Source organism: Python bivittatus, unplaced genomic scaffold (genome assembly GCF_059951505.1).
Source record: "Python bivittatus isolate LINGU-HERP-01145 unplaced genomic scaffold, Pbiv_v1 ctg000200_np1212, whole genome shotgun sequence".
Lineage (NCBI taxonomy): Eukaryota > Metazoa > Chordata > Lepidosauria > Squamata > Pythonidae > Python > Python bivittatus.
The window spans coordinates 4884259-4911766 of record NW_028277040.1 but is presented as its reverse complement, the minus strand read 5'-3'; the positions used below and the strand labels follow the sequence as shown (position 1 = coordinate 4911766).

General features: G+C 38.1%; 1 protein-coding gene across 4 annotated transcripts in view; it reads left to right on the top strand.

Moving 5' to 3' along the window:
* The window catches only part of ADAM23 (ADAM metallopeptidase domain 23), an 83110-nt gene extending 65236 nt beyond the window's left edge, over positions 1 to 17874 (top strand). For 2 of the 4 annotated variants that reach the window (XM_088135613.1, XM_088135612.1), the window contains exons 25-26: positions 5248 to 5338; positions 13981 to 17874. In XM_088135613.1, coding sequence (XP_087991739.1) covers positions 5248 to 5338; positions 13981 to 14026 — 137 coding nt within the window. In that variant the 3' untranslated portion in view covers positions 14027 to 17874. Of the gene's footprint in view, positions 1 to 5247; positions 5343 to 13980 lie in introns of those variants that run through there. The other 2 variants (XM_088135615.1, XM_088135614.1) reach the window with 2 other exon arrangements.
* Positions 17875 to 27508: the final 9634 nt, after the last annotated feature.

Here is a 27508-nt window from a genome sequence, read left to right as displayed (position 1 = left end):
AATTAACTTTTACAAAGTTAATGATATGATGCCATAATATAAAGAAAAATAATTCCAACTTGCAAACCAACAACCTTTAATATTCTGGTTGATGGATTGGTGTATTTCCCTTTCCTTTCTGTAATCCCAGGGTAGTTGGAATATACCAACTGGTTATCATCTTCGCGTGATATTCTTTCATGGAGAGAGAGGAGCAATCTCCAAGATGTATATTTTAAATCAACATGGATTTCAAATAGATACTATCTCTATTTCTTGCTTTTTGGAAGGAAATCCTCGAGGATTTCACTTTAAGTGCAAAATGTAAGCTAGATTGTTACACTTACTTAGAAACTGGAAAGGACATCCATTTATATTTGCAGTTAAAATTTTAGTCATTAGAAACAGCTGAAGCCTATTGCACTTATGTGTTTCTGATTGGGAAGGACAGTCCAGTACTATGGAAACTGCCAGTTCTAGTTGTGAAGAATAAGGACAGATTCAAGTGATACCAGCATAAATGAATTTTATGTTGAGCACGATACATTAATAGATTGCAACAAAAGATTTATGTCCCATCGTTAATAAATGTATTGGTGCATAACCATCAGTGGGGAACCCACTTAACTTGATGCATGAAGTGGTAAGTTTGTGAGCAGGCAGCCACCTGGGGCCCTCTGTTTCTTGCCCAGCCAAGCTATTGATGAACAATTTGCATGATGTTGACTAGGAACTGCTTCATGTGCTGGTGGAAAGCTGGAGGAATCCTCCTACAGAACCATTTGCAATAGTGGCAGATAGCTCAGAGTCTGCATAGATTCATACCCATGGATTTTTTTTCTCTGTTTTTCCTATAGTTTCTACATTGCTATATAGCCTGGAATGATTTGGATAACATTTTTCACATTATGCTTTTAAAAATCTTAAATATTAGTCACATTTAGGCAGTGTTTTTAAAACTTTGTAAAGACCATAATCAAGCTTTTCTTGGCTGTTTGGCTCATTGGTCATAATGCAATAATTATTTCCATTAGTACACAAGAGTGTTGTTATTTGGTTGTAGGATATGTGTTTTTTAAACAGTCTGTATTCCCTAGATGTGGAGTGCATCCCTTTATGGGCATTGATGTATTTACGGAACAGTATTAGTTGACAGTTGAACAAAATGTCCTTTCTTTCCTCTCCTGGGATCGTCCTTGGAGTATGTGTACCAGTCATTATTTTCAACAGGAAGCTGATGCATATTTTCTATATAAAGCTAGCCATTTGGTAAGGCCCTGAAAAAGGAGAATTATAGTTGGTTACGTAAAGAGAAGAGAAGCACCATTTAAATGGACCATCTCCTACAGTGCATGCAGCTGTAAAGGAGCTGCAAAACTGCAGTTAATCCAGGCCTATCATCTTCCTTGCTACAGCTTCACCCATAGATAATATGCATGAGTTACAAAACATTGATAAATTTTTAAAATAAATTACAGTTAAAATAGATATGCTGAATTATTTCTAGAACTGCTAAAATGAATTATCTATAAATGAATTACAGAAAATGGTATATCATTTTGAATGCCATATAATTTTTCTTTTCTGATTGCTATGTATGCAATGACTTTCTTTTTAAAAGATCTTCCCTCTTCCCTCTATACAGTGAGCATGGCCACTAACAGGCTTATAGATGCAGTGGCAGGGACCATTCTGGCACTGGGGGTGATATTTGGAGGCACAGGGTGGGGAATAGAGTAAGCATATTTATTAGTTTCAGAGTTTTATGTTTGGTGCCTACTGTGTGAGGTAACTGTACGCATCTGATCCCTCTGTGTACTCCAACTAGCGCTGTGTTCCGTGGTGACTGTATTTGTCGTGTGATTTGAATGTCTGTGTCATGTGATATGCTCATGCAGTGTTTAACTCTCTCCTGTCTGGGATAATGTGGGGCATAAAACAATAGTTTGTGAGTTTTGTATCACCATAATTAATACAATTCAATGTTTATATATTTTCAGTGCTCTAAATTATAAACAAGGTTTCAAAAAATTATTACAGTTTTAAAAATTAGTGGAATAGACCACTTAGACTACTTGATATAATTTGGTTTACTGCCGGAAGCATTCAGAGGAATAGTAAGTAAACATATATAAATTAAATAATTAAAAGCTAGAATTTCCTGGGAACTGCGGTTCATTTAACTATTTTTTGTTTTTTGTTTTTCCCGGATTTTCAGTTGTCTAGACCAGTAACGTATGATTTTGTTGCACCTCAGTTGAGCAAGGGAGCTCTGCACATGGAAACAGTTTTCTTCACGTAGAGCCAGTGTGCGCATCTGGATGTGCGCTCCCAGCTGTGCTGGAGGCTCATGTAGGTTCCCTTGGCCAGGCTAGAGGCTATTTTGAGGATCATAGGGATCTTCCTCTGGGCTTATCTGTTGTTGTGTGTCACTAAAACAAGATCAGGGCCATTATGGATATTTACATTACATGAGATGAATTATTTTGAAATAGTTAGAATGGGTGTTGCTGACATACATATTGATGTGTCAACCATACATTTGGTTAAAAATAAGTGCAGTCATTTAGGAATTTAGTATTCTTTGTAGGAATATTACTAGAATTAGTTGTTCTTTTCATTTGGTTTCCTTTTAAATAATACATGCTCTTACATATTTTGCCTGCTGAGCTGTGTTTTTAAGGTCGACAAATTATTCTGTTATTTCTAGAATAGCAGATTTTTCAAACAGCTGCACATTTTCCATGACACTGGATCTATGTATCCATCCATCCTTCTGGAAATTTTGTCATATCTGGAACTCCAAGATTTAAAAACGGTATCATCATCATCGTCATCGTCGTCATCATCACCACCACCATTACCCTTATCATCTTAGATCCTCAGCTAAGTTAACTTCAGAGAGTTCATGAAAGCAACATACTTAATCCCTTTTCCCCACCACAGTCACACGTAATGTAGTAATAATAAGCAGGATAAAATTAAGAGGGAAAAAATGTTTCTCTCCGTCCTCCATCACCACATTCCTGCAATTGGCCTACAAACACACACAAGCAGACTTTGCCAGCTGGGAAGGCTTGAAACCAAATGACTCCACCTACTCTCAAAACATGCTGTCTGCTCAGTTGCTATCCTGCCTCTTTCCTTCTACCCGACGGTGGCATTTCTGATGCCGGGAAGACCAAGCTACCAAAGATGGCAGGGTCAGGAGCCTGTGGGAGTTTTCAACATTAGAGATTCTCTTCTAAAGCCAGAATGCACTTATCAGTCATAGAGGGGGAAATTTCAATTACCATATGGCTTTAGTGGTCACTGGTGGTTGTAGGGAGGAGGAGAGGACCTAACTTTCTTATTATGAATCATCTAAGCTTTTCTTAAAATCAAAATTGCTTTGTTGTTATTAGTAGTCATACCACCATAAATAATGACTGCTTACTATTTTTTTTTTTTTTGCATCAGTGAGTGATCTGCCTATACTTTAAGTACTGTTTTGTTTTAAGAAATTATGAATATGTGCATGCTGCAGAAAATTCATTATGAATCCAAAACTATTATAATTTTCAGTAAAACTTGAGTAACTAAGTAGCATTATATTTCTATCTAACAGCAGCTGAAACATAATTAAATGAGGAAACTATCATTCTTCATCAGGCTGGATGTTAAGATGCTGGTGGAGATTCTTTGTAATAGTCTGAAGTAAAGAAAAGTATGATAGCCCTTATTAGAGGAATTAATTTTTTATATTGCATTAGGCAGAATGTAATAGCAGAGGTGTTTTTACCTAGCAGTCATTTGGCAGATTAATTCTGTCATTGGCAAAGGGAATTAATTTGATTCATCCCACCACTGTTACAGGCATCCAGTTTGGATTATCGAATTTGCTATTCTCTAAATTGCCAAAAACAATCTTTTTATATTTGCATGTCACCATTTTCATAAGGAAAGATGTTTGCAAAAGTATATCTTGACTTCATTATTAGATATTCACCCTAGTGCAGCAAGGTTGACTCAAGTTAAGTTCTTCTGTGGGTAGATGGTCTAAAGATGACCTTCAAGCCAAGAAGTATACTACGCACAAAAAATAATTCACCTGCCTGCCAAGAAGGACCATGGGGAATTTCTCAAATTGTAAATACAAAGTGTTCTTAGTTTTGATAGCATTTGTTTGCAGGAAGGTTACTGTCAGGCACCCCATCTTTTCTGTCACTTACACTTAACAAAGCTGACTATCTCTAGGGTGAGGCAGGGAGGGAATAAAAAAAGATGAGCATGCTTCTAAGCATTAGGACTGAGACAAAATAAAGAATTGCTCTATCAATAATAACAATTTCCTATAGCACTTCAGCAAAATCCTGTTTTTTAAAATTTAAAACAGACCTTTTTTTAGATGTCCATATTAGTTTTTAACTCTGAATTTTTAGTAGCAGTAGCACATGCTCAAAATAATCTCTAGGGCTGTGTCTTGCTTTTAATGGCCTACACTGTGAATCTAAGCAGAAGGATTAAATCAGATTTATATCATTTTTTGTGATTGCAATTGAGAAGTAAAATAGTGACGGTGTTTATTGTTTTAAGGGTCAGCTTTGATGAAAATACTCAAGTACACAATGTTTTTACAATGTTACAAGAGATATTTATTTAGCTAACAAAAAAAAAATCTTTTTCAGTGTACATGGAATGTAAATAAAATTCTAAAGAATAGGACCCAGGACTAGTCATTTGAACTTCTATCACCCAGTTACAGGTTTTGGACTTATTTTCATGTACCAACATGGCTATTACTGCTTTTTAGTTGTTATTTTCAGTTATCTTTGGTAATTTCCCCCGGTTTTCTCCTGATGCTGCTTTTTTCGTTCGCTCTCCAAAATTCTTCCAAACTTCATCCAATAATTTAAAAAGTTAGTTCTCTACCAAGCAGAGAAATATACCATCTGACTTTTTTATTTAAAAACATTTGAATATTGCAACATTGTAAGGTATCTGTGGCATTATAAATGTTTAGGTAAGTTTAAACTGGAGTCCGGAGTTTCATTAGTAAGAAATATCTAGAGAAGCGTTAATTTGTATATGGAAGCATGATAGATAATTCATCTATTTTCAAACTTTTTTCTTCATATAGTTTCTAAATAACTTTGGCCCTTTTGAAAATGTTTCTTTCAAATAATTTAATAGCACACTTATTTTAAATTGTTTTACTACATTTCCCTGGATGTGAACTAATTAAGTGGTTGGTTCTGATTTCTTTCTTCCCGTCATCCTTTGTCACAGGTCCTAGCGCCACCAATCTTATAATAGGTTCCATCGCTGGTGCCATCCTGGTAGCAGCTATTGTCCTTGGGGGGACAGGATGGGGCTTTAAGTAAGCAATGCCGCATGTCTTTTTTTCAGTGGCTATAGCACTTCTTCCTCCTGCTTACATCACTAGATTTTGAGTTCCTGCTACAAGATCTCTGGTAATGGTTTACTTAAACAAATCCATATTTTGTGAAAGGCCAAACAAATCTTTTTAAGAAATCTCAGAAATGCCACCAGGGTGCAAAATTGTAAACTAGAGAATCTAAAAGAGTCGCCCAATATGGTCTAAAAGGGTTTTTTGTATTTGTATTTGTATTTGTAATAGGGCAAATACCATCTGACTCATTGTGTAGTATTAGAGATCTTCAACTTAAGGAAGCTTGAGAAACTGCTGTGGGCATGACCAGTGCAGAATTGCTGCCCTAAAAAGAGTGGAAACTTACAAAATGCCACCTGAGGGCCTGAGTAGGGCCCAAAAAGCCTGAATGCAAAACAATTCAATTCCCAGATGTCAAAACTAATATTACATTCCAAGAGCACAACAAAGAATTCATTTTGCAGAAGGAAAACTGATGAGAATGAAATGAAAGCACATAACTCACCTAAGAAACTAAGCACAAGAAATTTGAACCAAATCCCAAGTATCAAACTATTTTTTTCATTTTGGGAGGGCATAGTGTAAGGCAAGCAATAATACTGAGAAACAACCCACCTCTTGGCAGAGACCCCAACCCTAACTGTAAAATCTGTCACATACACACTCTCACACTCACTTCATAACCTTATCTATCCCTCTGCAACTTGACTGGAACTCTTTTGCAATGAGTTGTTTCAAGTTGCACTTCCAGTTTAAATATTTTAAGGATAAGTTGATTTTATAGCTGATGCCTCTATACAACACTTTTGACAGTTTTATCTCTGTATTCCTAAAAGTAAATGTATAGTGATTTTGGCTCTTTGAACTGGAAGTGGATACATGTAGAATTTTGAAAAAATATAACAAAATGGCAGCCATGGTAGATATGGCCCATCATAAAATGCAATAATAAAAAAAGACAAACTGGTCAGTGCAAGTGAATTTCCCAAAAATCTGAATCTGAGACCAAGAAGGAAATGTAAACACTAAAATGCTCATTGAACTAAATGTTTTCTTCTGCAAAAATAAGACAAAAATACACATTGCAGTCACAGGAAGAAATGATCGTAAGTTCAGCAGTGTGCATGGATGTCTCATTTTTTATCCCTAAGCTAGGCAATGAAGGTGACAGAAATCTAGGACTGTTGTATCTTCATATAAAATATTACACACATATATATATACATACAGAGAGAACATACATGTTTTTCTACTAATAGGGTGGTCCTTAAGACTTCCTTCTATGACAGAATGCTTAATGAAAATGATTCTGTAAAAGCTTAATAGTAAAAGAATGGCTCCGGTGCAATTTTCCTGTGTACAAATTAGTAAATAGGAAACCTACATCCACTAATCATGTGGAAACAGCTTTCTCAATCTATATACACCGAGTTGGGGCATCGTGTGTGTGTGTAAAAAAAAGTCAAGATGGCAACACACCTCAAAAATTCTATTGCACAGTTGCAGCTGTTATCTTGATTTGTTTTATCTCCCCCTACCCCATGGACATCCCTACACACAGCACCTTAGGAGAGGTTTTTTTGTTATTAGGGGCTGACAGAATGTATCATGGGGAAGATAGAAGGAAGTACTTCCCTTTTTATATCAATTGACATAAATTATATGGCTAAAATATGGTATTATATTTTATTTCTTATACAGAGAACTAAACAACACAGATCTTACTAAACTTTTATTTAGTATAGTTATGAAACATACTTAATAATAAAATGTCATGCTGTTTTAATTCTGTTCAGATCATTGAGATGATACTTTACTTTTTAATGTCATGAAAAGGGGCAAGGTTCCACTCACATTCAGAGGGAATTGAGGCAAGGACATCAGTCCACTTCCCTTCACATTATTCTCCACACATAGGAAGCAAATGTTTGTAGTGAGAGACTTCCATCTATGAAGGTTTCCCCTGTGAGGCCTCTGGAAAAATCAATATCCTCAGTCATGAAGAGAGGCTCTAATACAGAACTTTGCCTTCTAGGCTTGGAACACAATGAGAAGGAAGTGGACGTGTGCATTCATCCCTGCTACCATAAGTAGAATTTCATAGTGATTCATATCAGCTGAAAAAGGCTGATGTGAGTTGAAATTCCTTGCTATTAGGTCTGTAGCACAAGCGATAGCCTAATTAATTTCCTTTATAAGTTGTGCACAAGAAACTGCTACCAAAATCAATACTGTAAGCACTAATTATTCAAACTCTAATATCAGGTATGGAAATTCCTTCTGAAGTGAATAGTACCCATATCATTCAATCTATTTACAGGACCCATTTTACAAAATAATGAAAACAAAACAATTTTCTATGTAGGAGATGGGAAACTGGTCTTTCAGATGTTCTTGAGCTACAAATCTCAGTATCCTCCACTATTGGCCATCCTGCTTGGAGTTACTAGGCGTGGTAGTTATTGATTTGATTCACACAGTCTTGTTTAATCCATAGTTTCTTGGAAAATCTGAAATAGTTGGATTCATGCAATGTGCTAAGTCACAAACTAGTGATATTCCCTTTTAGGATCTCAAGATTATGTCACCAAAATTAAGTAAGAAGTTGGCCAAGTTTTAGGAGCACAAGTTTTTGTTTTTGCTTTTTACAAAATTAAGCATCTGACTAGGAAGAGGAGTGGAAGAAAGAACTGCAAAACTTGTAGTTTTTCAGGCTGAAATGTCTAAGAAAAATACTTCCCTGCCTAGACCATCCTAAATGGATCTCTATATATGACTTATCTTGCACTCTAATGGCTCCACTCAAATAATACTTTGCATCGTGTGTGGCATTTACATATGTGTGATATGCAATAATATGATTTGATATCTCTGTATGGACAGCCATTCAGAGTAAACATCTCAATGGTTCTCTTATTTTTTTTTATAGGAAACTATTTTATTCTGTAGCAGAACCTCAAATATGATGGCCTCGCCTAGCTCTCAGCTTGAAGTGCATGTTTCTTTGGGGTAAAGCTGGAAAAAAAGGGTAGATTTTCTTACTAGAGTCTAGATAGGTCTCCTCATATTTTGCTGCTTCATATAGTATGTATGAGAGGCTTAAGAGAGCTTAGAATATTTATATTATCTGCTAATATTATTACTGTATGCAACAAAGTTCAATCCTATAGTTTAAGATTATATTTTAAGTTTAAAAAGGCAAAAAATAAGGGTCTTCAAATGTCAAGTGTAAAGCATACCTAAGGAATAATTCTACAGAAACAGCTAAATATTTTAGAGTGACATCATAATGCCTATCTGAGAATGTTCTTTTCTGAGCATTCTTAGTTTGGATCTAGACTAAAACCCTTCCCCCAACCAGACTTTTCTGTCCCCTTATCCTCACTGTGTCCTCTGAGGGTCAGAGGACCCTTCCAATTTGTGAAGAAACATCAAGCCCTGCAGTGAGAGGGGAAATGGATGAGATTTCCATGAAGGCAAAGAGTAGCTTTAGGGGGAAGAAGAGGGGGAAGGATAATCCCTAATAAGTGATGTGACTTTCTATTCATGCAAGTCTGGATCCAACTCATTATGTTCCAATTTTTTAAAAAAAATATTTTGATACTGTATTGTCTATTTAAAATTCTTTTTAGTATTTATGTGATAGTTTTTGACTTTCTTCAGAACCATGAAAAGTTGAATTTAAATAATTTTGGGGTAAACATTTTGTTACATTCCTCAATGAAGATACTAGATTTCTATGTGATCTGGTCTATCTCAAGAAAAGTAATATGAATACTTATTTTCACAAATCTTGTGAAAGCTACATGCATGACTAAACCTAATATTTGGTTAGAACCAGCATTATGATGGAGAATAAAACAGAATTAGTGTTGTTATATGGGGCTGCTCAGCTCTAGATTAAAATTTATCTTTTCCCCCTTTTTTGTATCCAAACTTCTTGTGTGTGTCCATAAACACTACGAAATATGTACCCCTGATTTAAAAGAGTTTTAATTAAAATATATAATTCACAGTATGCATTATTATTATAGTGATGCTGTGCATGATGGAACTGATACATTTTTTTAGCCATTTATTTCTTATAGGGTACAGAGGCAAATGGATAGTGGATGGATGTCATAAAGCAAGTGTTTTATGTTTCTTTAGAGTTTATGGCATGGCTGGAATGAAATTAAGTATTTTCTTGTCTAGCATAAAAAAAGGAATTGCCTACTGTTAGGTAGGGCTGCAAGATCTGTTTTTGCATTACGGTACATAGTTTCCCCATGCCAGAGACAGCCAATTTCATGTTATTCTTCCCAGGCTATTACCAAGGAACTAGAATGATATGTTGTCATTTTTTTTTTCTATTCACAGTTTAATCTTTTTAGTCCTTCTTCTGAAACTTTTCCCCATGATTAAAAGGAAGCTGATAAATAACCAGTTTCTGTCTAGATAAGTAAGGCATAGTTACATCTTCTGTCTTCAATTTGCTGAATTCACACTATTTTATGTGTATGACCATATTTCTTTTCTACTTAATTTCTTTTGAATAATATATTTATCTGAAGTGATACTACACTTGGTCTTAGCCAAAAGGCTGAGAAACGATTATTTGAAAGGAAAACTAGAATTTTCCCTAGGATTATTCCCTAGGATTTTCCCCACCAATAATTTAAAATAGGAGGTTCATCTTTGATTAAGAATATAGTACATTTTTTGGTTTAATTCTCCTTAAACAAAACAATTTTCTCCTATTTGCCTTTAGAATTCTGGACTATTCTAGACAAAGTCCAAAAGGTGAAAAGTAGAGCTTGTTGTATGAACACCACAGCTCATTGATAAACAAGAGAAGAGCAGCATATGAGCTGGAGGCTGCACATAGCCCAGAGCCACCAGAAATTTCACCCCTGAATTTCAGCAGATAACCAAAGAGAAGCAGGTAGAAAAAAAGATTATAAGGTGTTTATGCCTTCCTTAACACCAGAAGTAAAGCCAAAACAAAACAAAGGTCCAGCAACCTCCCCTCCTACAAATCCCACCCTTGTCCACTTTGGTGACCTAATTGCTTCACTAATCAATTTCTGTAGACCTAAATTATAACATTTTTGAAAGAAACAAGGCCACCAGAAGTTCTCTCCCCATCCTGCATTCAAGCCATATAGCAACCAGTTTTGAAGCTATTCCACAATGCAAGTGGCAGTCTCCTTTTGGGAATTCCTGATCTTTTTCTAGCTTTCAGCCTTACAGTCCTTCAGCATGTTGAAGAGATGGTTGTTTGGTGATTGGTGATTTCCCTGCTGTGGGGATAGAACCAGTTATATGTGTCATCAGGACTATTGGCTCATGAAGTGTACTGTCTTTGGGGAGAGCATGGATTGGAGCTATGCAAAAGGATGGCAAAGACTCGCCAAGCTCTCCAATCAGGGTTCCTTATGGCTTCTCCACTTGTGATGAATAACAGTTCAACACAGCTTTATTCACATCACATTGGACTATGAAACTTTAGGAGACCACTGAAGAACTTTGGGGTTCGAGTGGTGTTACCATCACCATTCTCAGAGCATTGGAATCCTCAAGCCTTTCTTTGATGAGTGGCATCTGCATCGGCCTATGACACTGTGGGACTTCTGTAGGACTTAGAAAATGGAACAGATTAATGTTTAGGTCAGTTCCTGTTCCAGAAGAAATACCGCAAGGGTCGTTTTGTGGCATTATCTCTGGAGCTCTGGATAACAACTTCCTGTTGGCAGACTCTCCCTTTTTGCCCTAGCTCCTGGGATTTCCACTTCTTTCCTCTCTGTTCTTCAGAAAAGCTTGGAGGGGCTGCTTCATCTGCTGTGAAATAAAATGTGGCAAGGAAACAATCACTGTTGGGGTGAGACATTGCCTGGAGTGCTAGTTTTCTTGTTCCCCCATTATGCAGCTGATGGCCATTCTTTCTTTCCTTTCCTAATTCACAAGCTCCAGGTAGCAACCATGGTGACTCTCACACAGCAGCATAATGATACTGCAGGGAAGATCTGTGACATAAAACACTTTCTAACTCTGAAGAGCATTTGCATCATCTCTACCATAGGCATTCTTCACCTTCTTCATGGAGGGGTTGTTTTTCCATTATTGATCTCAAAGATGTATATTTTCATATCTTGATCTGGTCCAAGTATGTTTTGTATTTCACTCCCAGTTTCAACTTCTGCCCTTTTTGTGTTCATGAAATGTTTATCAGATTGTGCCTTTGAAACCACATGTTATAAGATTATTCTAATAAGGTCAGTACAGCAAAATTCCCTAGCAAGACATCCTAAGTGAGCATAGCCTTAGTAGATTACTTCTTACAAACATTTCTTAATTAGTTGTAATAAGATGGAAATAAAAATAGATTTATGAAGGCTGAATTCACATTAATAAAATATCCAAGAATGTTTAAAAAATTGCTGGTCATGTGCAAATTTCAGTTGTGGGTTAGTATAGTTATATTGTTCTTACATTGATCAAGTGTAAGCTGTACAGCTATTAAAAATGAGGATCATAATTTTTGTATATATTTTATCAGGTCTGGACACATGTAGTACATTTCTCTTCTTCCAACATGCACAGCCTTGTTTAGCCCTTTTCCTAATTGGGGAGAAGGGATTTTATTTTCTAGGAGACCAGTTATAAACTATTTAAAAGACTGCTAGATAAGATGGATGATATTGGGCTTTTCAGTAGAGGTGGCAGGAATAATGGCTTAAAAAGTAAAGACGCCAACATGAACATAGAGATATAAACTCATGTTAATAATATACTGTTTTTTATTGTTATTATTTCTCAGAGGGGGATTTTATCATAGCAGTTGATGTGGTTGAACTAGGCTACAACCCTATGCATACTTACTTGAGAAAAAAGTCTTTGAAATAAATGAGATTTAATTCTGATTAAATGTGCATAGGTTGCATTCTAAGTATTAATATCTAACCATGGAAGAATTGTGAATTGGAATAGCATTGTTGTCTAGTATTTAATACACAGACTGAAATTGTAGAATTGGCAGATTCTACACTTAATTGACAAATTAAATGTGGTAGTTTCTATTAAGGCTAGTTTTCACATGAAAATAGTAAATGAGGGACGATGCTATTTCCTGGTGGGAAAAGAACCCACAATATGGCCAATTTTTCCATTTATTAAGTTTTGCATATTGTATACACTGCCAAATGCATGACCTTATAAATTGTTTTGTTGTTTTTAAGATACACTGTAATCTAAAGGTCATTAGAACATGAGGTTAACTGTACTGTATAATTGTAAACCTATAGAAAAATGCAAGTTTGGACATTATTTTTAAGCGCTCTTCATACATCATTAAAAGCATTATGTAATGTGAACACACAGCAAAGGCGTGCTTTTCAAACCTTCATTTTCATCAAGTCCACAGGGAGAGCCGTTTTAGTCTCTTTTAGTAAAAGCAATGTTCTGTGGTGCCTTTAAGGTGAAAAAAAGATGCACTGTGGCTTAAGATTTTGTAGACAAGATGCAAGAAATATCCTGAGTTGTAACACGAGAACAGAAGAAAAAGAACTGACAGTAGGGCAAGTGTGAAAGGTAGCAAATCTGTGGAGGTGAAATAGTCACCTACTCCCAAAAGCAGCAATTGTGGTAATTAAAGTCTTCGGATAGTTATATCAGATCTGCCGATCCTGCATAGCCTGAGTCATCGTATTAATAATATTCAGCCACCGTGATTCCTGACACGGTACATATCTGGAGATATACAGTATGCCATATACAAAAGCCAAGGCAAATATTGTTATAACGCAGCTATAACTGTACACTGCATGTTTAAAATAGTTGTATAGCACAAAAGTGAATTTTAAAGTTTGTGCTTTTGGCAATCAACTATACTTTACTAGCAAAGCAAGCACTAGCAACAAAAGCAGTACAGTCTTTTTCATTTGAGCATGCAGTGGAAGAACTAAAGGCTTTTATTACGTTCCGTGAAGTTAGGGAATTTGTGAAATCCTGTCCCATGTTTTACTGCATGATAAGGTGAGGGTGGAGCAGTGCACACGCACAGTGTCAAGACTAAATGCATGAATCCCTTGCTTGATGCCCCACATAAGCCAGATTATGGGGAAGTTGCATCCAATTTTTGTGTTGCCTTGTAATGCCTTGCTGTTTATTTATATAGCATATTTATATAGGACAAGAGAATGGACGTTTATGCTAAAAGCTTCTTCTGTGCTAATGACGTCAACACAACTTCAGTAATGCAATTAACACCTCTAGGTGTCCATTCTTCTTCAAAAGCCATTTCTGTATGGAGATAGAAAGTCTGTGTTGCACATTGCAGTTATGGGCTGACACAAAAGACGCCGTATATTACAATCTGTTGGATATGTCAGCAGAGTTTTTCTCTATGAAGTGTCCTTGATATCATACAAAATGGGATGCAGGATTAAAATGCAGTTTCATTTAAGAATTGCTCTCAGAATTTTGCTTTACAATATTTTAAAAAGCTTTTTAAAGATTACATCTGGGGAGTCTGAATGTGAGCCCATACTATAATGTGATATTTATGACTTGGGTTTCCCATATGCCTCACTAGTCTATTTCTTGTCTCCTGTCTCTCCTTTAATTGGAAGAAATGTAAAAAAGAGAAGATATGATCCAAGTCAACAAGGCATCTAAGGAATCCCCTGGAAGGATGTTGCTGTGCTTGACTGGACCCTGGCTATGGAGGCTCTTTGAAGTAGCTGCCTCTTCCCACAGAAGCGTACCAGTCATTGGCTCCAAGTTGCAAGCGGAGGCGTTTATGAAAGGGCTGAAGGAAAACTGTCCTTTCTTGGAGATTTAAATTCAAGAACTCCCTCCATTCATTTCTCTCTCTTTTTGGGGATGTTAGGGACAAGGCAACCTTTGGGAAGGAACGATTTCGCCTGTTTTTTGTTTTAAACAAAAATGGAGCAAAGAAAGCGCAATAAGAGAACTGTTTCAAAATACTCAAATAGGTAAAGCATTTCTTAATCATTTGAGTTCGCATGACATTTTAATATTAATGGCAGACTCCAGTGGCATGATAATTTCTGAAATGGTGAACTGCATGGCATAAATACAGCAAATGAGCTAGCGAGAGGGTCCCAGATAAAATCTACTTACCAAGAACAGGATAAAAACAAAACACGGAAGAGCCGGTCCTAGGTTTTACCTATGAAACATGATAATTTCTAAATTCCGCCTGATACAGGTATTCCTCTTTATTTTTATTTTGCTTTGAGGCAAACTCTTTGAGGAATGGCAGGTCATACCACATTGATCTATTTTAAAAAGGTTTTGGGGGAAGTCATATCATACTCCATTATTACACATTTTAAAAATGTTTTCTTCCATATGTGATCTTAAGATGTACATCTTCTTAAAATGCTGCTCCTATTTAATTTTTTGGTAGCACATTATATTTTAGAGGTTTATGGCTTGCTCTAAAAAGGGAAATCTGACAAATAAGAGGTGTGCTTTTTAAATGTGTATGCTTGAAACCAAAAAAAAAAAAGTCCATCTAAAACCAATATGTGTAAATGCGTATGTATACAATGATTTTTCCTCTTCAAATGCATTATTTGCAGTCATGCAGATATTTTGTATATATTGTAAGAAGCTGACACCCTCTCAAATTAATCACAGAAGTGCCAAGCTTATATCTTCTTCATTTTGCCATCTTGTTTTCCTTTCTCAGTCTCATATTGTATGAAAGGAAAGAAGCCTAAATAAGCCTTAAGTACTTGTAAAATACTGAGAGCTTTTAACAGGTTAAGGCTTTCCTGTGTATCGTTTTATAAAGCCTGGTATCACCTCACCCTCAGGACCCCTTTCTGTTTTTAAAAGTGTATAAACATGATTCAGATATCTGTGTCTTTCTGAATTTATTTCTGTAGTAGTTGCTTTTAACGTTACTTCTTACTAGGCTACATGTGGTTACTGTCATGGAGGTTTGAATTAGAAAAAATGGTAAGAATATTGCCATGCGTATATCCAGATAGCGTTGAATCATGCTTAAACAGGAAAGTGGCATTCATTAAACGTTAATTTAGCCTCTTCCCTTCTCCTCCCAAGCATCTGTGCTCTGCCATAATCAGGCCTTCCCATCACTTCTCTAATTGGTAAATGCGAAGAGTGGTAATGGCAAATTCCACCAACTAACAAAGTGTACTGAAAATAAAGCTTGCTTGTATGGATGCACCTCTGCTGGCCAACCGCACGTTAATGTTATGCCAGTGTACAAGCTGGCATCCCACTCCGTTTTTGCTAGCGGTGCTGCTGCTGCTGCTGCTGCAGTTGCTGCAGTTGCTGCAGTTGCTGCAGTTGCTGCTGCAGTTGTGCTTGTGGGTTTTCTACACCTGTTATGGTGGGAAGCAGTGCCAATGCTAATTAAGCAGTCGTGGTCATTAAAGCAGTGATTTTTTGAGGTCACAAACATGGTTATCCTTCATTACAGTTGCTATGACATCAGATCAGTGTAAACTCAACCTGCAATCACATCCCAAACTCCAAATGCTTGATCATTCATTGCAGTGGGAGACTGCTTTGAAATAGGCTTTAGGTGTATATCGAAAAAGCAACTTATTTAAAAGCTTTTGTTCTGGTCACAAGTATCTTGGCATGATCTATTTATAATTCAGTTAAACCTATAGAGATCACTTTGATCTGTATTTATATAAATGTTTTATTCTTTTAAGATGTATTAGCATTAAAAAAAGCAGAATCTGATACCTTTAAAGTTATGTTTGAATCTGTTTTTAGATTTCTCTGTGTCAGTTAATACAATACCAATGTTTTGGGATGCCTTTCTTCAAGCTTTATTAACAATTGTGTGAAATCATAGCGCTTTGGCATAACAATCATTTAATTACATTTGAGTTAACTTAGGAGTGGGCAGCTTGTGGCCTCTGGGCCAACTGTAGCACCTGAATCTGTCTGTCTGTCCGTCCTTGTTTGTTTGTTTGTTTGTTTATTTATTTAGACCCAGAACTCTTAGATATTGTGCTATTGAAATTCATTGGAAATTAGAGACATGGTTTCTCTTTCTTTCTTTTTAATGGGAAATGTAAGAAATAAGGAGCGTAATTGTCATACCATATCTAAATAAGAAAAATACCCTTCCTGAACTTCCAGCTCCCATTACTAATCTGACCTATAAGTGCTGATAGCACAGCCTCTAGCCACAGAAATATTATGCACTTCTCATTTAGCAGGTTGCTGTTTTTACATAATCACCGCAAAGTTACTGTCCTACAATGAATGAAGAAGCAACGGGAAGCCTGGAATTCAGTTACTGATACTTAAGGCTAATACTCTACAAAGGCAGCAATGAATTTTAACTTCCTGACCTGAAAAACAAACTGGAATAGATTCTATATGTGATGTGCTCCTTTTCAGGTCTTCTCTTTTGCAATATGAAATGGCCCTGTAGAACATTTTATGTAATGTCACTTTGCTTTTAAGTATACTGGAGATTAAAATATCTAAATGGGTGCTAAGTTTGGGTTCTGCTTTGGGAGCAGTGGTAACCACAGTAGACAGTGCCATTCAGTATGGTTACAAAGGTCAGATTGTTGTACTAAGTAAAATATTTATGTAATTCACAAAACATTGTAATGTGCGATGTGATTTTTTTTTTAAATCAGACCACACTGGTCCCCAATTATGTACATAAGATAAAGAGTTGGGGTAACTTTTTGTTACACTGACAGTTTCATAAGAAATATAATTTCTTTTCTAAATTTCTCCTCTGCTGTTCTGTTCTGTATAGATATGTTTAAATACACAGACTATGTATAGACTATAAATGACCACACAACCACATAGCTCACAGAAATGGATTATCATGTTTTCGGTGGTCCTAGCATTACATCACCAAACCTGCTAAGGTCTATACTTATTTTATAAGCATTCATTTACAATATTTTGTAGAGAACATAAGCAACTTACTTTTTTTTAAAACACAGTATCATTAAAATGGTGTTCAACACAATAAAAAAATTCATTTCAGCCGCTATATTTTTGTTCCATTGATAGGATTCAACTCGACAGGAAAATGTATGGAAATTTTATATCGCTTATGTTGATATGCTGCATGATCCCACTGAATTCAGCAAATTCTCAGAGAGGAAAGCTCCACTACGCAAATTAACAAAAATATATTCTAGGTGCATGTTAAAATAAATTACATAGAACTGGGGTTGTACAACATTTTCTTTACTATGCAATGATAGGTATTGCACAAACTTAAAATTCAAAGACAAATGTCTGAGGAACTTTACAAAATACTTGAATTATTTTTGATCTAAAAAGCTATCAGTCGTTTTATATTCATTGTTGCTTTCATTATTAATATTCATCTAAAATAGTAATTATTTTTAAGGTGCACAATTTAACAAACTTATTTTGTCTGAAGCTAATATTCATATTCTGTTGGCTGCAGATGAATGGGAATTCAGTTACTGTTTTGCATCTTAGTAAATTAGTATTAAAGACATCATAAACATGGAAATCTGCTTCTGTATTTTTCTTTCCTGTGCTGTCATTAGATTAAATTCCACATCAGACCTAATTTTCAAGAAAAGGAAGGTTGTTTGGTATTTTTCATAGAAAATTGGAAAAACAGTTTTCAAGTTCACTTGAGTTACAGTCATTTGTCTCTCCTGTTAGCAAAAGTGTAATGTTGGATGTGTTTGTGATTTAAAAAACCATTGTGAATGTGCGGTTCAACATACATTGACCTAAAGAACCATTTCACATCAAATGAACATCACTGATCTCCTATGGATTAATAACATCTTTTGGGAGAGTCTGAGGAATCATGATGATTCAGCCCTTACAGAAAAGGGCTAGATTGTAATCCTATGCTCAATTAATCTGAAGTAAGCCCTTAAATAAATTGAAGTATGTTTTTGAAAAACAGAAAAGGCCCATCTGTTCTGGTAAAGATGGAGTCATTTATTTGACTCTCTGCTTGACGGCATTATGTACAAAGTTGGGTGCATAGATTGCTGCGGTAGCTAATTCTCAGAGCTAATGCATTGTGGCAGCATCCTCAGCATTGTTACACTGACACAAAAAAGCCACATCACCATTCTGATCACGGTCACTGATAGGAGATGCAGGGTGAAGGCTTTCGGTGAAACAAATGGAGAGAGTTGATGATGATGGCCAAAGTAGGAAAGAAGCTGATCTGATGAATGAAGTGAAAAGCCTTCTAATCATGGTGGAATCAGTTACATGGTTACATTGCAAGACTCTATTAGATACTTGTCTCCAGTAGCTACAAGCATACTCTCACAAGTTATTGTCAGAATCCTCGCAATCAGTCACTTGCGCTGCAAGTTCACTTGCTTCGTTTCTGCCATTACAGTGAAGGGGAGGAAGGGAGGGAAGGATGGAGGGTTAACCGTTAGGCACCGATGGACTATTATCTGGGTCTCAGGAATGCCCAAGGTCACATCAACGTGAGAACCGGAGAGAATCTTCGACATGCTCAAGAGAGATTCAAAGACAGAAGGGGGGGGTGAAATGGGAGTGAGGTAAAACTAAGTTTTGGTGCGTGCAGGACTCAGTTCCAGCTATGCTTCTAGAGCTGTTCACTACTTTCCAATAAATGAACTTTCCTTTGAACCTGCATTGGTTTCAATGAGAGTTGCTTCATTGGGAACTGAGTACTGCGGTTCTTACATTATTCACTCAGCACTTTTACAAAACTGCACAGCTATATACTTGGCTGCCTGATTTAATGCTTTATTGTGCAATATTTTTTAAAAAAAAATAAATCAGCTTTTTAAAAAGCACAGCCTCCTTCCTGCCAGAAGAATAAAGTACTAATTTCTCCTTTCCCTCATCATGAGGATAGAAAGTTTAAAGATGCTTTTGGAGCATGTAACTTTCCTAATATATTTTACTTCTCCTTTGGGGCTTTAGGCATCTGCCTGTAGTTGCTTGTAATGGGCTTGGTTATGCTCTGCTAAATATGAACATCAGTGAATGAACTGGGGCAATTGAGGGAATAGGTGGCTCAACATTTTTCCTACCAGAGAGATATGGGCCAAGGGAATGAGAAAACTGCCCACATAATTTAATAAGTTGTGAAGGAGAGCATTCAGCATAGATACAGGACAGATATCTCAGGTCCTTGAGAAATGGGAATGTCCTGAATTTTAGCTGTGGTTCTTTAAAATGGAACTGCTTCTCAGAAGCCAAAAAATAAACAGCATCTTGAAAAGTCAGTACCCAGGAGATGAGCAAAGAACTTACCGTTTCCATAATGCACTTTGTCGTGAGGCTCTGTGATAATGTTGAATGTTAGAATGTATCTATGCATACTAATGAGATGCTAAAGATACCACAAAAGCTAGAATTTTAAGGAATGGAGCTGTCTTAATTGGGTGTTCAACAGCCTTCCAGAATGTTTTAGAACATAGCAGAATGCCATGGAAATGAAGGAACTGGAACTTGTCATTTATGCTAAACCCAGTTAGCCACATTCTTACAGTCCAATACATTTGGCTACCAGTAAAAGAGTAAAATAATTCTGTTTGTTCGCCCTCTAATGGATTTCACTGTGGGGTCATTTACTTTCTTTTTCCTCCCTCCAACAAGAATCCACTGAAAGAAGGTGAATCATAACTTTCATGGAGATGCACTAGGAAATTATGTTGTTTATTACTTGAAATGGAGAAGAATAGGAAAATGCAGAACCCAATGACCTAATGTCATCATTACCTTTCCAGAAATTCTTAACTAGTCTGCCAGCAATAAGGAAGCACACGTTCACCATGCAAATGATATACTTGAAAGGTCCTGGATTTCATTAAAATTAACTGTAAAGTCTCTTTTAAGATCACTCCAAATGGCTAAAATGAGGAAATGTGTCCGAAGGCCATGAACATGATTACTAGTACCTTCGTCATTATGCTATTTCCAGGGAACTTCTGAAGATGAGGCCAGTCTCATTTATACACAAAAGTTCTATAATCATGACTATTATGTTTTTGATCAAGACAGGTCATGATTGCATATGCACCATGACTAATCAGAGATTCTGAAGTGAGGCAAGAGTGTATCATTTATATATTACATTCCTAAGGAAAGCAACTTTACTTCAATTTGGTAACATTCCAGGTGCCTCAAAATGTTCTACTGCAGTGTTTCTCAACCTTAGGAACTTTGAGATGTGTGGATTTCAACTCCCAGAACTTTGAGATGTGTGGACTTTGAGGTGTGTGGACTTCAACTCCCAGAATTCTGGGAACTGAAGTCCACACATCTTAAAGTTGCCAAGGTTGAGAAACACTGTTCTACTGTATCCCCACTCTACTTGAAAGTCAAATAGAAAAACCTGAATACCTTTCTCATGTTGCATGAAAACACAATGCTTTCAGGATACACTAAGCTAAGAAGAACACATGCTTCCATTTTAACTTCCACTCTTGCACATTTTTGGGGTCTTAGAATTGTCATGCCATTGTGCCTTATGGACCCAGTTAGGTTTCAGAGGGAGTTTAGGGAATTCCCTGAGGCTCTGCTCCACAATTCAACTGAGGCTTTAGTCACTCTTTGTAATTGGAGGATGATAAAGGCCTTGAATTGGACTGTGGCTTTGCAGGTGCCTCCCCCGCCCCCCCCCCCCAGTTTTCATAAGTGCTGTGGAGTGAAAAGGACAGAAGAGACACCCAAAGTGCTGCTTAAGAAAGACAAGAAAGTCCAGTTGAAAATGTGGAAGAAACTAAATTAGAAGCTCTCCAGTCCAGGTTTTTAAGAGCTATTCTTGTAGTTCTGAGATGTATCAAGTATGTTGCCTTGTGGCTAGAGACAAGTTTGGTTTCTGTGGTACTACGTCATTAATTTCTGGTTATTTTTTTTTCCTATGAATCTGGCCCCACTGGTTCTCAGAGACCATTTTAAATCAACTTGGCTAAAAAGAGCTAACTCTGGTCTTCAGATCTCTCTTTGGAGAGTCTCTGTCCATTAGGGTTTCAGAAGTCAACTTAAGCAGTGTGTCTGGAATATTGCCCCTTCATGGATCACTGCCTTGTCGTGGCGAAGGGGCTTGCGTAACTCAGTGAAGCCATGAGCTATACCGTGCAGGGCCACCCAAGACGGACAGGTCATGACAGAGAGTTCTGACAAAATGTCCACTGGAGAAGGAAATGGCAACCCACTCCAGTATCCTTGCCAAGAAAACCCCATGGACAATGTTAAAAGGCTAAAAGATATGATGCCGGAAGATGAGCCCCTCAGGTCGGAAGGTGTCCAATATGCTACTGGGGAAGAGCGGAGGGCATTTCCAAGTAGCTCCAGAAAGAGTGAAGCGGCTGGGCCAAAGCCGAAAGGACGTTCAGCTGTGGATGTATCTGGAAGCGAAAAGAAGGTCCGATGCTGTAAAGAACAATATTGTATAGGTACCTGGAATGTAAGATCTATGAACCAAGGCAAGCTGGATGTGGTCAAACATGAGATGACAAGATTGAACATCGACATCTTGGGAATCAGCGAACTGAAATGGACGGGAATGGGTGAATTTAATTCGGGTGACCATTATATCTACTACTGTGGGCAAGAAACCCTTAGAAGAAATGGAGTTGCACTCATAGTGAATAAGAGAATGGGAAAGGCAGTAATGGGGTACAACCTCAAAAACGACAGAATGATCTCAGTGCGTATCCAAGGCAAACCATTCAATATCACAGTCATCCAAGTCTATGCCCCAACCACTGATGCTGAAGAAGCTGAAGTTGACCGCTTCTATGAAGACCTACAACACCTTCTAGAACTAGCACCAAAAAAAGATGTCCTTTTCATCATAGGGGATTGGAATGCTAAAGTAGGAAGTCAAGGAGTAATCGGAATAACAGGCAAATTTGGCCTTGGAGTACAAAATGAAGCAGGGCAAAGGCTAATAGAGTTCTGTCAAGAGAACAAGCTAGTCATAGCAAACACTCTTTTCCAACAACACAAGAGACGACTCTACACATGGACATCACCAGATGGTCAATACCGAAACCAGATTGATTATATACTTTGCAGCCAAAGATGGAGAAGCTCTATACAGACAGCAAAAACAAGACCAGGAGCTGACTGTGGCTCAGATCATGAGCTTCTTACTGCAAAATTTAGGCTTAAATTGAAGAATGTAGGGAAAACCACTAGACCACTCAGGTATGACTTAGATCATATTCCTTGTGAGTACACAGTGAAGGTGATGAATAGATTTAGAGGATTAGATTTGGTAGACAGAGTGCCTGAAGAACTATGGACGGAGGTCCGTAACATTGTACAGGAGGCAGCAACTAAAACCATCCCAAAGAAAAAGAAATGCAAGAAAGCAAAATGGCTGTCTGATGAGGCTTTACAAATAGCTGTGGAAAGAAGGAATGCGAAAAGCAAGGGTGAAAGGGAAAGATATAAGCAACTGAATGCAGATTTCCAGAGAATAGCCAGGAGAGATAAGAAGGCCTTCTTAAATGAACAATGCAAAGAAATTGAGGAAAACAATAGAATGGGGAAGACTAGAGATCTCTTCAAGAAAATTGGAGATATGTAAGGAACGTTTAGTGCAAAGATTGGCATGATAAAGGACTAAAAAGGCAGGGACCTAACAGAAGCAGAAGAGATTAAGAAGAGGTGGCAAGAATACACAGAAGAACTATACAAGAAAGATCTTAATGTCCCTGATGTCCACGCTGGTGTGATCACTGACCTTGAGCCAGACATCCTAGAGAGTGAAGTCAAGTGGGCCTTAGGAAGCATTGCTAACAACAAAGCTAGTGGAGATGACAGGATTCCAGCTGAGTTATTTAAAATACTAAAAGATGATGGTGTTAAAGTGCTGCACTCAATATGCCAGCAAGTTTGGAAAACGCAACAGTGGCCACGGGATTGGAAAAGGTCAGTTTACGTTCCAATTCCAAAGAAGGGCAACGCCAAAGAATGCTCAAACTATCGCACAATTGCACTCATTTCACATGCTAGCAAGGTTATGCTCAAAATCCTACAAGCTAGGCTTCAGCAATATATGAACCGAGAACTACTGGATGTACAAGCTGGGTTTCGAAGAGGCAGAGGAACTAGAGATCAAATCGCCAACATTCGCTGGATCATGGAGAAAGCACGAGAGTTCCAGAAAAATATCTACTTCTGCTTCATTGACTATGCAAAAGCCTTTGATTGTGTGGATCACAACAAACTGTGGCAAATTCTTAAAGAGATGGGAATACCAGACCACCTTACCTGTCTCCTGAGAAATCTGTATGCGGGCCAAGAAGCAACAGTTAGAACCGGTCATGGAACAACCGATTGGTTCAAAATAGGGAAAGGTGTACGACAAGGCTGTATACTGTCACCCTGCTTATTTAACCTATATGCAGAGTACATCATGAGAAATGCCAGGCTGGAAGAATCACAAGCCGGAATTAAGATTGCAGGGAGAATCATCAACAACCTCAGATATGCGGACGATACCACCCTAATGGCAGAAAGTGAAGAAGAACTAAAGAGCCTCTTGATGAGGGTGAAAGAGGAGAGTGCAAAAGCTAGCTTGAAACTCAACATTAAAAAAACTAAGATCATGGCATCTGGACCCATCAATTCCTGGCAAATAGAAGGGGTAGAAATGGAAGCAGTAACAGACTTCATTTATTTGGGCTCCAAGATCACCGCAGATGGAGACTGCAGCCATGAAATTAAAAGACGCTTGCTCCTTGGGAGGAAAGCTATGGCAAGCCTAGATAGCATATTAAAAAGCAGAGACGTCACCTTGCCGACAAAGATCCGCATAGTCAAAGCTATGGTTTTTCTAGTAGTAATGTATGGCTGTGAGAGCTGGACCATAAAAAAGGCCGAGCGCCGAAGAATTGATGCCTTTGAACTGTGGTGCTGGAGAAGACTCTTAAGAGTTCCCTGGACTGCTAGGAGGTCAAACCAGTCAATCTTAAAGGAAATCAACCCTGATTGCTCATTGGAAGGATTGATAATGAAGCTCAAGCTCAGATATTTTGGCCACCTAATGCGAAGAGAGATCTCTTTGGAGAAGACCCTGATGCTGGGAAAGATTGAAGGCAAAAGGAGAAGAGGACGGCAGAGGATGAGATGGTTAGATAGCATCACTGAAGCAATGAGCATGAAACTGACCAAACTCAGGGAGGCAGTGAAGGACAGGAAGGCCTGGCGCAATATGGTTCATGGGGTCACGAAGAGTCGGACACGACTTAACGACTAAACAACAACAACTGGAATATTGATTTCCAAACCAGTCTAAGCCTAATATCCAACCCCACATGATTGGATGAGGATTTTCTTCAGGTGGGCATGCACCATCGCCCTACCCTTCGTTCTAATTCTGAGATTTTGCCAGGTTGGATGCACTACCCTCCACAGTCCTGTGGGGGTGCAATAATAATATTCTTCTATATCAGCGCTTATGCCCACGTGGCAATGACTCTGTGAAGTCTCTGAGCCACTTGCTCCTCTGTTGCTCTCTTTACAGGGAATCTGAGAGGACATTCATTTATCCAATGCTGAAGAAACACCCTGGCAGAGAATATGAAGCTTATATGTAGCTTCTTCTGCCTGACCAGGATTTTGTTGTATTTTCCCAGGTTGCTTGATTTTGTGCTTCTATTTATTCTGTTCATTGTACTTGTGATTGAAGAATTGTACTAATTTTGGTGATCACTATTTTTTTATTGTAACCATGATAGTGTGCCATAACTTACAGTAGTTTAAAGGGCAAAATGATCAGATTGACAAACCACCTTTTGTCAGCATAGGTGAAGGAGAAGAGAACTTTTAGCTGTGTGCTTCACAGCTGCAGTAATGCTTGTGGCCTTTTGTTAGGCAAGGACTGGTATGCAAGTGAGATCTAATAATCAAAGAATATTTCAAACATACGCATCCCAGAGTGAATGTTGACATCAGAAATATGCCTTAAAGCAGTGTTTCTCAACCTTGGCAACTTTAAGATATGTGGACTTCAACTCCCAGAATTCCCCAGTCAGCCTTTCCCCACCCTTGCAGGTTGGGGAATTCTGGGAGCTGAAGTCCACACATCTTAAAGTTGCCAAGGTTGAGAAATGTTGCCTTAGAAAAAGGGATTGGATTTCACTGAAGGACAACACAGTGAAGGCATTTCAGTGGAAGTGGCAATGAAGGCAAAAGTCACATCATTGGGGACAAATCAATCAGTGGGGAAATAGTGTCTAAACAATGTTAAAAGAATAGCAGTAAATATAGGAAAAATGTGCATAAAGCCTTCTAAGGAGGAAGTAGTGGTTGGGGGGAATGGCAGTAAAAGGGAAAATAGCAGACTTTGGGGAAATTGCATCAAAGTAGTTTTGAGGGGACCACAGTGAACGGTCCTGGGCCTCATAATGGAGCAACATGCAGAGTGTGGTTTTTAGAAGAGTGAACAGGTCCAGTGCAGGCTATACATAAGCCCTTTTTGTCAAAGAGGAGAAAAGAGAGAGGGTTTTAGGGAAGCAGGAGAAGAGAGAAATGTGTGTGCCTTAGCATGGAGGGTTGGCACTTCTAAGACAACAAGAAAAAGGAGGAACAAGAAGCCAGCCTATGTGTAATAAACAGGGGGAAAGGAGGAGGGAGAGGGAAGAAAAAAAGAAAAAAAGAAAAGGAGGCAGATATTAGGCAAATCTAGAGGAAAGGATCGAAAAAGAAGAGGACTGATTTAGCCTTCTGTCTCATAGTCCTGATTTTTGAAGATGACTGGTGCACAGAGCTTCCCAGAAGAAAGGAAAAGAAGGGAGGGGTCCCTATCAATGCCAATTCACTAGAGATTTCTGGCTGATTCAGCTCAGCGTGTGTCAGCCCCACCAGGGAGACCAGACCAAAAAACCAACTCCATAGGAAGACTAGAACTATACCTTACTGAGATAGGCTATAATGACAGAATCATACACAGGCGATTGCATTTTATTTCTCCTTCTTCCTATACCCCATCCAAATAATATCTTGTTTCCTAGAACATAAAGAATGTTCCAGCCCTTTTTACCTAGGTAATGGTTCTTGCGTATTTCTGTCAAGGTCACCTCGACAGAAGGTCTTTCTACAGCATGCTCCTTGGCCTCCTGAACCCGGAGTCCTCCTGGAGCTGGCTGCTCAGACTAGTTCAGAGAGTGGGCATAGGTATACCCACTCCCTTGTCTGTTCTAGACCCCTGTTCTAGAAAGGTGATTCTGCCAGATCTCTCAGATTGTGAAAGCCAGCTCAGCAGGGGGTACCTTAGGGATTTGGGAAAGTTGTGTTTTGGTATCTAAGGTGGTTACACACTGGAAGGACTACATTCAGTTCCTTGGGGTTGTAGCATCACATTGAGCTCAGTGGAGGATCCTGACAGCCCTCTGCTGCCTTTGTGATCACAAGGGCTGGGCTCAAGTCCAATCTGGCCTCAGATGACTCAGAGAAGTCCTCTGGAGAAAGCAAAGCCTTGTCAATAGGAGGAAAGCTCAAACTGTCTGCTCCACTCTTCTCTTTGAATAATTTCAGCTAGAGCAGGGAAGAAGATCTCTTTTTTTTCTTAATTGTTGTTGTTGTTGTTGTTATTTTGGTCCCTCCTGACTTGCTGGCAATTTTTTTTTTTTAAATCTGCCCAAGGTGTTGTTTTTCCCAGAATGGCTGCTGAATCATCCCTTCAGCCAGAAGCAAATACACGAAGGCGTCTCTGTAGTTTTCTTCAATAGATGCCATAGGTTAAAGGCTTTTCCTCCTGTATAAATCTCAAAAGGTGCAATATTGGGATTTCAGGGGCGAGACTCTCTCAGAACAAGCTAGAGGGGAGGGGATTTTTGATCCAGTGGGGGGCTTTATTACACACTGAAAGCAGAGAGGCACAGTGTGCAGGGGCCACAGGAGGTTCATGCACCCCTTGGAAAGCCTTTGGTCCAGAAGCTGTTAGCAAATTTTAATGTTCAGTATGATAGAGGGAGAATATTATTAAGTACATAAATGGAGCATAATCATATACTTGATTTTAATTACACTTAAATGTTGAAGGAATCAAATTTAGGTTTTTATCCTGGCCGCCACTGCTGTTTCTTGAATATTGCGCCTAGCACCCCGTTTAAAGGCCAAGGGTGGGCTAAGCCTGGAAAATTCACACAGCTCTAATGCAATTCT